Source organism: Gavia stellata, chromosome 22 (genome assembly GCF_030936135.1).
Source record: "Gavia stellata isolate bGavSte3 chromosome 22, bGavSte3.hap2, whole genome shotgun sequence".
In the NCBI taxonomy this organism is placed as follows: domain Eukaryota; kingdom Metazoa; phylum Chordata; class Aves; order Gaviiformes; family Gaviidae; genus Gavia; species Gavia stellata.
The window spans coordinates 9,400,571-9,412,045 of record NC_082615.1 but is presented as its reverse complement, the minus strand read 5'-3'; the positions used below and the strand labels follow the sequence as shown (position 1 = coordinate 9,412,045).

The following is an 11,475-nucleotide window of genomic DNA, read 5'->3' as shown; positions in this document are numbered from 1 at the left end:
AATATGGAATTTACAAATGGCTTCTGCTTTACAGTTCGTTACACTCTAATCACATTTTCAGGCAGCTATAAATTCACTGATAATCAGTAGTATTTAAGATCTAGTACACACACTTTCTACAACAAATACCATCAAGTTAAAAATGCTCTCCAAAGAGGATTACAATTCAAGATTTTAAAAATACTGACTTTGCCAAGGTTTCAATAAATTATTTTAAAATATAAATAGTTCATTCACCGTTAATGCAAATGTCATTTTATAGATTGTTGAAAAACAGTTTCATTTTACAAAACCTAGAAACATAACCTACTTTACCCAGTGGTATCGCTTTCAGTTAGCATAAAGAAAAAAGGGGGGGGAAGGGGGGAGAGATTGGGGGATTTCTAACAAAAGCAGCAACAGTCAAAGTTCAGACCAAGGCTCTCAACTTCTCTTACAATCTTGGCTTATGCATGATACATTCAGCATAAATTCTCTTCCTAATTGGAAGATCACGTTCAGTAACTCAAATGGACTTAACTGAATTACTTAGTGACAAATTTTAAGTCTCAACTCATAGCTCTCACCTGCTGCAGGCTTAAAATACCTACAATAGAAAAGGAAGCAGATTTTTACTTCTGTTAACCATGAAGATGTTTTCACCTGAGAAGCTTTTAACCTGAGAAGCTTCAGATATGCCAAACTGACAGTTTCTGTGTACTGTTGTATGTGTTCTTAACCTTTACTATCAGTATAGACCACCAATTTTTCTCACCCTATATTCTTATGGGAAATTAAGTTCAGGTTCAACAAGATATCTTTAAGCCCCTAAGAGCCAGTCAGAAAACAAATGCTTCCGTGCTTTTTTTCCAATATCAAATTATACACGTGAATGGCAGAACTTGCTAACCTCTGCAAACTTAGCTCTCAACCTCCACACTTAAACAGTTAACAGACTGACTTGCTATTGATCATTCTCAGGCAATTATGAAGCAAGATCTTTAACAAGCCTTTAAAAAAACGCATTTGCCAATCATCACTATGTTTTTAAGACCCTCCTGTAAACAGCTAAAAAAAGACAGCTCCTTTGTCCAAGTTTTCCTCCAAAAAGCCTCCTCAAGAACTAAGATGTTGCTATTTACAAAAACTAGAATTAGTCTCTCACCGACCTGAAGCAGAGTCAGTCACAGGATGATTCAGTGCAAGTCATGGTACAATTATTTTGAAGTTGTATCTCGGGTACTCGGGACCTCAGGAGTACTCTATCTATGGCTTACAAAGCCACTGAAAACGGTCATTTGCCAGCAGAGCACTTCCAGAAACCTTTGGTGCAAAAGCATCTTTCTTGCTAACCACCTTCCCAAGAGCTCCCAGATCCTCTGCTCTCCCAGTCAAGCCTATTAAATATGCGCTGCACATGCAGGTGCACCGAAAAGTGTTTGTCCTGCTTCCAAGAAGAGATGGCAGCCAGGAGCAGGCTGTTGTCAGAAAATCAGCCCACATCCTACCTGGTCTGGTTTTCTGTTCTGGAACTGTTCCTGGGGAAAAGAGCAGGTGGAAGCAGGCCAAACACCCAGCTGTTCCCCTTTTCCAAGGGTATCAAACCTTTTGCATACTATACTGTGTATGTGCAGAAGATCTGATTCCGCAGCAAGGAAGGGCTGCAGCATCTGTCTTTTCCTGCCATTAGAGTAACTCACTCCTCCAGCTAGAAAGGCTGGGCATCACCACCAATCTAAAAGGCAAACCAGTTGTGGTAATTCAGCTGTGAAAGTTTTCATGAACGTGAAAGCATGGCTTTTTCCTCAGCTCTAGTTTATTCACAAGTATGAACCTTAGGGCATAAACCTTAATCTAGATTAGGCATTCTCAGTGTTTTTAATGAGCTGAAGTTCATCACTGTATTATGTGAAATTCCACAAAATCTATACGTCTTCATCCGTCTGTTCTCTCACGTGGTCTTGCTCAGACATGCTGGAAGCTTCGTCATCTGTTTGTTCACCCGAGTGATACAACATCAGTGCATGTGTCTTATGAGTTATGGTAACAGTGCAGGGCCCCTGAGCCCATGGCTCTCCATCCACCTGCATCGGCATCTTTGAACTCTTCAAGATCAGCTAGTATTAAATAGAAGAACACACAATCATAGCAGTTCAAAGTAGCTCTGAAAATACCTTTTACAACTACAATATACTGACACTGCACATTTTCAGCCTGGCCAGGGAGAAACTCAATATATAATTAGTTGCACTCATAGGCCACCCACCACAACAACAGAGGACTGAATTATGACATAATTACTTTCTACTAAGCAAGAGAAACATGTAGCTCAACCGCAAACTGCAACTTTAGGTGAGACAATTAAGCGCTTCAGATTCTATACTATGTATTAAAGAAAATTAGGGAAACAGTTTCATAAACACCACTTACCCTCACTGTGTGTGCCTGCCCTAAGCGAACAGGATTTGCTAGCTTCACTTGAATCTGGGCACAGTGGAAAGAACCATGAACGCCAACAACTTCCAGAAGTCCATCATCATGTCTACAAATTAAGAAAGGAGACTCTTTTTAGTGATGCGCACGAGCTCTAGAATACCTGTCCAAATACCACACAGTCCTTTTACGGCTATTCCTATAGAGAAGACAAACGTTATTCCACAAGTATTTTTAAACTATCTATTTGTGCTGGACAACAAATCACACTGAACAGCAAAGGAAGCCATACAAAGACCCAAGTATGGAGCAATACACCAGCTGGTACACCCTAGCTAGCTTCTGGAATTTATGATACACAACTTTCCAAGACTCATCATGCATATTTAAGGCCCACAGTGGATTTCTCTTCCATAAATTTGTACAATTTTCTGTCCTTTCAGTCAGTTATTAATCTACAGGAAAATCTTCTAATGGCTTAATTTTTTAGATTTTGGTAGAGAACCTTGCCCAAATAATTTTTAGAAATCCAGGACCGTAAGCCTTGTAACAGAACTATGAAGCAGATTTATATACATGGCTTCCAAAGAAGGAAGTCACAAGAGGGAATAACTAATGTACCCACCTATCCTCCGCTTTAGTATTGCTCCAGCCAACTTACTCAAGCATGGGAGTAAAATTTTTGGCTTGCTTTGTTATTATTTTATATTTTAACCTCTATTAAGATGTGTTCTTTTATTTTCTGGAATGGACACATCTTCTACTTTTTGAAGGCTACCTTTATTTTTAATAGCCTCTTCAACACTATTGCTTAATCATACCAGCCGTCTTGAGAAGGTCTTAAAAAAACCTGATGTGTGGGATTCACTTAGTCCAAGTCTCTAACATGAGGAAAATAAAAATCTCAGATAGCCTACTGTCACAAGGAATCCTTCTGACTTTCAGACAAGTCTGACTACATAAGCACAGCCTACTGGAAGGAATTGCTTACACTACAAGAACTGTTCAAGGAAAAAAAAAAAAGAAAAAGATGCACTGTGTACCTTGCCAAGGGGTAAGGTTCATCACCCATTCCTTCCCAGAGCCTACAGCCACCTCCCCAATATCCAATATTCAGGACAATGATGCCTTCCAAATTGGGCAACTCGATTCTCTCACCATCCAACTCTAGCTTTAAAAGACAAACAGAAGTTAATTACTGTGGATCAAATTCAGGACTTCAATATAAGCTAGCTATTCTCTTTATGCATTTAATAGGCTTTCACCTGAAAAAAAACTGGCCCTGTTCAAAGAGAACGTGTTTTCTTTTCATACTTTAAAAAAATGACTTCTGATTTCACAAGATATCCTAAGCTGTAATAAATTTCCGTTAAAAGAGAAAAGAAAAAGGAACTCTCATTTATGTAAGTCTCTGGTGCTAAGGCAAATTTTATCTGAATATCAGTACTTGAACTCATAGAACTGAGTCAAGGCCAGAAAAAAATTTATGAATTTTCAGTAAGTTCCAAGACATGAATTACATGAAGTAAGCTGCAGACAGCAAAAGGAACATCAAAAATACTCCAAGTCCAGAGCCATCCTTATACAAATATCATACAGATGTAAACCGCAAAGCTCTTCCCCTTTTCTTTCACAAGGTAAGTTTTTACACTCCACTGATTGTCCAGAGCAAGTTAAAAAACTTACCTCAACCTTTTTGTTAAGATCTTTACATTCTTGTACTAAGCAATCTTTGGTTCCATAAAAAAAATAAACAGCCTATTAAAAAAACCAAACAAACAGGGAGAACAGAAAACAGTTAGAAAAAGACAATACATATGAAGACTATTTGAAATAGTTATGTATAGCTATGGTTCTGCAAACCTTATCTAAAATTCATATGTAACATATTTGCACATCCTTCAGCTAAGCTTTCTTCATGAGATAGGCTACAGCTTGCATAAGAAACTTGCTTTCCACTTTAAAAGGAAATAGGCAATGTCCTTAACCCATTAAGTTTCAAAGCAAATGAGACATTCTAAACAAAAAATTGAACAAACAGCATATTCTGTAAGCAAGCAAGCAGAGGCAAGGCAGAATACTTGTGAGTGGGCTGGAAACATGTTTTACCCATGGAATCACCTTCCCCAGAAAAATGAGTTCAAACTCTTAAAATGGCATGAAAGGAAGTAGGGGAGTAAAGCAATGTGAAACAAAAAATAGCGTTAAGTCAAGTCAACAACTACAAGGAGAAAATGTCACTTTACCAAACACACCTTATTAATAATTCTGCTGGAAAACAGAGAGGGAGTCTTCTCACGATGAGCATGAAAATTTAAAGCCATGAGAGCATCAGGTCCTATAGAAAAGTAGTTGTTCATTGTGAACACCTGCAAGACAGAACTTCTAGTTATGGTCTTATTAAATATCATTCTTAGGATTTAAAAGTCACAGTGTTTAATGGGAAGTAGGTAACCAGAAACACAAGTATAAACATACAGATATTCCATAGAATCCATATTTATACTTGCAAACCATACCTTTGGTTTCCTTAAGTTGTAGTATCCTTTGTTCGTTACTTGAACCTTCCATCTGAAAAACAGCAGCCATTACTTAGACTCATGACAGACAGACTGCTCTCACTTAGTATCAAAACTGGAGTTAGGAATCTTGTATCTATACTGGGATCAAGTCAAAAGATTCAAATTTAGTTAAATTACTAAAGACTTAAGCCTTGTAGAGCAACTAAATAAAGACTAATTTTGGACCTCAGTGATTTTGCAGTTCCCTCCAGCAATACTTGTGTTTCTTTACATATATTGCTGCAACTGGGTATCAGTAGAGCTATAGTAGTATTTGGTTCTACAGAATTTATCTTTTTGCTGTTACTTACCTGTCTAGTTTGATTCCATCTGCCTCCATGATATTTCGTAAGATTTGCTCTACAGGGACTTCTCCAGCATAACCTGCACCCCAGCCCAGTGTATTAGACAGGTCATTACCTGTTCCCAGAGGTAAAATTGCAACTTGTGGAATATAACGTTCTTGCCCCTAGGATACAGAAACACTGCATATTAGCTCCTTCTTCAGCACTCATTTTCTCCCTTTTATCCCCAAATGTTTAGGTTAGATAAATATCATTAATCTTCATAGCAACTTGTTACATAATGCAAAGCAATAGAGCTGGCAGCGTTAGTAAAGCAGATGGCACATTTAAGTACTTATCGTAGGGATAATGCTAAGGAAGGAAATGTTAAACCATTGTGAGAAGAAAAGAGAATACAAACACAATATGGAAACAATGCATTATTAATACTGAACAGAGTGTTCCTTCAAAAGAATGATGCTTTGGATCTAGAAGTGGAAGCCTGAACTTCTCATCTGCTTTCTTGATTATATGCTGCTGACTTGCTGCAGCCACGGGTAAGTCACTAACACTATTACTGCACATACCTCTGGGAAGTGATATGAACACTGAGAGAGAGGTAACACACAAGGCTATGAACCATAACAAGACACAACAATGCTCTTACAAGACTGAAGTGAGGTTAGGTCTAAAACAACAGATGCATGTAATACTAGAGTATTCAACCACGGACAGAAATTCACATACTCAAAGAAGGAAAGTCAGTATCTAAGTTTCAGCGATGCCACACACACGCACAGATCCAACTGCCATCAATAGATGGAGCAGATGATAATCACCTGTGCAGATCACAGAGTAAGTGACTGAAGCAGGCATTCAAAATGGCCACCTTAGCAAAGGTCTTTGCTCTCTTTACTACAGAACCGTGAGCAGTTACTTCAGATGTACTATGGCCTTTGAAATTTATCTGTGAAAAGTACTTGCAATAAGTGGCATTAGTTACTATTTTTTCAAGAAGAGGTATCAGCCAGGTAATCTGTATTTGAGAGTCAAGATAAATGAAGGGAGCAAATAACCTACTGCTGATAATGAAAAGGTTTTGCTGATAATCTCAACAGTATTTATGTAACTCCAATGACTCAATTAGAATACTTGGAAACAAAGAAGAACCCAGATTTCATCAACTATATTGGCTCTGAGGGACAATATATCAAGTGTCCAAGACCAAGTAAACATATACTCATATTCATTAACCTTTATAGTTACACTTTGTCACATTTCTACTTTATCAGTACATAAAAATTCTCAAAAAAGCTCAGTTTGACTATGCATGAAGTTGTAATAACGGCCTTCAACTACAACATTTCATGTATTAACAAGAAAGCCAAAGGAAGAAGAAAAAAAAAAGACACTGATATAAGAAGAATAACTTTCTTCCTTTTACCACAAAAGTTTATTATGTAAAGCACTAAAGCCCTAGTAATTATTCTTCATTCTTGATTTTCTCAGGAGTTCTTAGTAGTACCCTGTAAATTGGAATATCTTCCATTTCAAATCAACAGTAAACACACACCTTATTTTTCTCCTTCTCTACCTGCTGTGAATGGGTGAGGCTGCAGACTGATAGATTCTTTAGAATATGCTATAAGGAGCAGAAGCAAATTACTGCACTCATTCATGCACTGGCAATATAACCAGTATAGCCACAAAAATTATGAGGTGGTTATAAAAGATTGAGCACACTGGGAGAAACAAGCAGTTTGAGCATATTAGCCATTGTTAGCAATGCCATTTACAACAAAATAAATCTGTTTAGACAAAGAGGAAAGAACAATGCATAAAATATTCCGCAGATTGTTCTCTTCTTGTTCTACAGAAAAGAATGACTTTAAATATAATTTAAAAACTAAAGCTTTCTTATTTTTCCTGAACTACAGGGACACATAATGAGATGCATTTCCGCCCCGCCCCAATACAAATAAGCAATTCTGCAAATATTTCTCTGTAGGCTTATTCAGGAAGATGAAACCAATAAATGCAGGTAAGAGATTAGGTGTAGCACTTTAGCGGCTCCAAAACTCATTTCACCATAAGACATCTTTTAATTTAAAACACGATACCTTTATCTTCATTTCATCAATTGCATCCAGGACCCAGCCTACTGTGCCATCCCCACCACAGACAAGAACCCTGACAGCGTTGCAAGGCAGCAAGGTACAAAGTTGGAGTGCTTTAGCAGGTGCAATTTTGCTTAGATCAAAAACCTAGAAGAAAGGAAAATAAGGAGTCCTGTAAGTTCACAGAACATGACTCAGGATTTGCCTCACAGATAAACAACTTCAAAAAGTTCATTCTAACGCAAAACAAAGATGCTCCATTTACAATATTACATTAGCAAATGAGCTATCTTGACTTTTATGAGCAGGATTTGGTTTTCCAAATTCAAAACAGAGCTCCAGCTGCTTCACTAGGAATAAATGCCATTGATAAACCGAGCTGACAGAGTCCTAACTCTGTATCTAGACACATGATGATGAATTCTGTAAAGATGAAAGACTTCAGATAAAAGTTATTTTTAAATACTCAGCATACAAAGACGTTTATTCTTTAAAGCCTTGTTGGGATGCATTTAAAATAAACACATAGTGATTTGTATTAGGCTGTATTCTAAGTCTGTGTTTTGAACTTTAAAGGAAGAGTATTAAGGTGCAGCCAGGAAATCCAAGGAACAACTGTCTTACGTCAACATCCTGTGCCATTCCAGTGGATTTTAAGGGGAAAGTGGCAACACAAAGCAGCAACTTTAAATGCTGACATTTTCACAAGTGAACTGAGGATTTAAACAAATATATGTTTCAAATTAAGAAGATCTAAATATTTCATTTTCCAGAAATCGTACAGTTTCAAGAGCCAGATACTTACCATAAACAGAATTACTGCATGTATTACTATAAATAGAAATCTAGACCAGTATTAGAACCATAAAAAACTTGGGAGTGGGAGGAGCCTCTGCACTTTTGGTCTCTCCATACAAAGCTATTCTTTCTAAAAGAACAAACTGCATGAATTTGTTTGCTTTACTGATCTTCCACAAGATCTTACTGCCATTGTGTAAGCAAAGTGATGTTTATTCTAATTTAAACTTTCATTTTATTATAGTGGCTTTTCACTGTAAATACCTGAACAGGGTTCAGCAGAATTTTAAATTCTCCTAGTAAAGTTTCACCCATGTTGTTTCCACTACGAGTATTAGCCAGTATGATTACTGGCATCCAGTGTTTTCTGCAGTAGGGTACTACCTGCAAAAAGGTACAAGTCAGTCAGTCACACAAATACTACACATCTGAAAATGTTTAAAGCCTTGCTACAAAGCCTGTCCCCTCTAAGTGCTGAAATGAGGGTTACCAATTAGCCTGAAGTAGTCAAAACAGAAACAAATACTTCTGACACACCAAGGTTGAAGATTTCTGTTCTATAGTGCCTAGGGCAACAAATACCACAATGTTATGAACACAGTAGTAGAAAAATCACAAAACATTCAAGGAAGTAAGGTAGCCAAATCTCAGTGTTGTTTTGGAATAACAAAATCCAAACATCTGCTCACGTTTCAACCACCATGTTAATAAAGTGACAAACACCTCTGAATTAACACTGCAAGTACTTCGTATATATTGAAACATTTACCTGATAGTTATTAACCTGACAACGTACCGACTTTTAATGCGTGGGGGGTTTTTTTGTTTGTTTGTTTTGGTTTTCTGAATATATTATAAAACCAAGAAGCAATAGACAATTACCTTTTCATAATTGGTTCTTTTCTCTTTACGCATCTGGTTGATTGTAGACAAATAGTACGGTGGAATAATTAAGTCTCTGAATTCTCCAAACGTACATTCCTCAGTCTTTAAACAACCCATCATGCATTCATCATGTACAGTGTACTGACACCACACACATCTGGAAAAGAGACCAAAAGAAGTGAAAAAAATCCTCTAACAGGTACATCGATTTTGCTCATTTATTTTAGATAGACTAACTTTGTGAAAAGTACTTACGTTTACATGTACCATTGTAAGTAATATTTTAAGCACGTTACAGAGAAAACCATGCATTCCCTGGAAGTTTACATGCCTATGTGTTGGCTACAGAAAGTTACATAACTTGGTCATATGCTTGCAAGTCTAGAAAAACATTTGAATTCTGTGGAAAAAAACCCAACAGTTTTAAATTAATTCTATTCTTTTTAATTCCAAAACCAGGTGCTATAAATATCCTCTTGCACTGTCTGCAATATTAACAGTTACAGTGAAAGCCTGTATGAGAAACTGAATTCCTACCCACCCTTAAAAAGCACAGATAAAACACTAGAGTTCAATTTAATAAAGCGCTACTAGTAACATTAATTAATAATTTTTTTAAGATTGATAATACCCCTTTAAGTTTGAAACCTAAAAGGTTACACAGTACATGGCTGATGGGATTTTGTTATGCAAAACTGCTCAGCTTTTTGACCTATTCTAAAAGCTGTCCTGGAAAATGGACCAGAACAAGAGGAAATACTGCAATATCCACTGCCAGCCTCTGCAGAAGGTTAATCCTCGTTTGCTACAGCCAAAGCCTTGGTTTAAGCAGCTGTGAAAGCTATTTTTGGAGTCCTTCTGACTAATCCAGCACACAACCAGAGCAGCAATGATACTTGCCCTGTACTGTGACTTTCTTCTTTTCCTCTTTTTCCCCCTCTGCCTCCAAAATCCTCCCCTTCCCTCCTCTCCTACGCACACTCTCTCTCAAGGTTTTGTTTCTGACAGTATGCTCATTTACACTGCAATTCTGCTTACTTACCAAGCAATTTGACAGTATCACACAGAAGCAAAGCAAAAGGTAGCAGAGTATATGCTGGAAAGATGACATCCTTTGAGAAGGCTGACGTAACACTTACACTGTACCCCGGACCTGGACCACTAGCACTATATTTTGGCATAACATGCCACTATCTGCCATGCTGACAACTTTGCAAGCAGCCTTACTGATGACAGTGCAAGCCCATTCAACGGTTCCTTGAAATTTTTTAACACTCTTACGACAAACTTTAATAATAGAATATGTTACAGTAGCTTTTAAAACTGCCCATCAGGTTTTTTTGAGTATGTTTAAAAATGAACTTAAACCAGCTACAGGATGGTTGTTTGTTCTAGTTACGCTGGGCAGATGCCAATTTTGCAGAGATGCATATGCATTTTGGTGCTCTGAATTGTAAGCTGTGCCACCCAAATTGCTGGACATGAAATGCAATGCCATACTCTTATTCTATGACAAATTACCCACAAGGACTCATTTTAATTCTAGGTTCTTTGAAGTTGTTTTTTTAACAGTTTCATATTTGACTACTGCAGGCTCTCCTTTGGCATAATGTGATCCAATAACCCTGCGGAGAATACAATACTGATATGGCATCATACTTTCTCATACAAAGCCAAATTCCCTTGCAGTACCTGTAGTCGCAGAGCTTGGGCTGTGTGCCGCACTGCTGTTTGCATATCATGCAGCAGCTGCAGAGTGGTACGTTGCCTCTGATCCAGTGGTGAGGCATAGAGCTGTGGGCTCCACCATCGCTCCTCATCATAATTTCCTTGCAGAGAAAAAGCTGGTCAGCCTTCTTGAGGCATCCCTCGCTGACACGCAGCCCGCAGCAGTTGCAGAAAGCACCCTGAAGGATGTGCTGAGCACAGACGCAGCAGTAGGAGGGCTGGCCGAAGAGGTCTGTGTAGTGCCAGTCATGCTTGCTCTTGCGAAAGATGTCTCGTATTAACAGCTGCCGCCGGGACCGCTGGAAGCTGCACCACAAGGTGATCAGCACCGGCAGGATCACAGAGCACAGAGTCCAAACCACCAAACTCCAGTCTGCGACGACCGAGGAGGAAGTGCCGGTTCTGCTCTCCGTCCCTTCCATCCCTCAGCAGCTCCGCCTCACCAGCCTACCCCCGCGCAGCAGCCGGGCGGACAGCAGGGTGAGCCCGGGCACGGCCCCCTAGGTCAGGGAGCCAACGCGCAGCTTCATGAAACATCTTTTAATCCCTTATTAGGGCTAAGCACCTATTTGCCCCCACACCCGACCCACCAACCACCAGCAGGATTCCAGCGCTGGCCAGGTGCGAGGGGACCCTCGGCCGCCTGCCCGGGCCTAGCGCAAGGCCGGCCGGCGCCCGGCCTCCCCCCGG

General features: G+C 38.9%; 1 protein-coding gene across 1 annotated transcript; it reads right to left on the bottom strand.

The window, feature by feature from the left end:
- Nucleotides 1-1,772: 1,772 nt before the first annotated feature.
- Nucleotides 1,773-11,207, bottom strand: DGKE (diacylglycerol kinase epsilon). Its single transcript, XM_009820311.2, has 11 exons — nucleotides 10,750-11,207; nucleotides 9,055-9,214; nucleotides 8,437-8,556; nucleotides 7,378-7,521; nucleotides 5,285-5,442; nucleotides 4,932-4,983; nucleotides 4,668-4,781; nucleotides 4,099-4,170; nucleotides 3,456-3,583; nucleotides 2,410-2,521; nucleotides 1,773-2,096 (listed from the first exon to the last, which is right to left on the bottom strand). The coding sequence occupies exons 1-11, from the start codon at nucleotides 11,205-11,207 to the stop codon at nucleotides 1,905-1,907; spliced, it is 1,710 nt and encodes a 569-aa protein (XP_009818613.2). The 3' UTR covers nucleotides 1,773-1,904.
- Between the last annotated feature and the right edge of the window lie 268 nt (nucleotides 11,208-11,475).

What these genes read in the sequence shown, in the direction of transcription:
- DGKE (XM_009820311.2), bottom strand. Translation starts at nt 11,207, where the DNA reads ATGGAAGGGACGGAGAGCAGAACCGGCACTTCCTCCTCGGTCGTCGCA. An exon ending in TTGATGAAATGAAGATAAAG is followed by an intron (nt 5,443 to 7,377) that starts GTATCGTGTTTT and finishes TCTGTATCCTAG; the next exon opens with GGGCAAGAACGTTATATTCC. An exon ending in CCAGCAGAATTATTAATAAG is followed by an intron (nt 4,171 to 4,667) that starts GTGTGTTTGGTA and finishes TTTTTTTAATAG; the next exon opens with GCTGTTTATTTTTTTTATGG.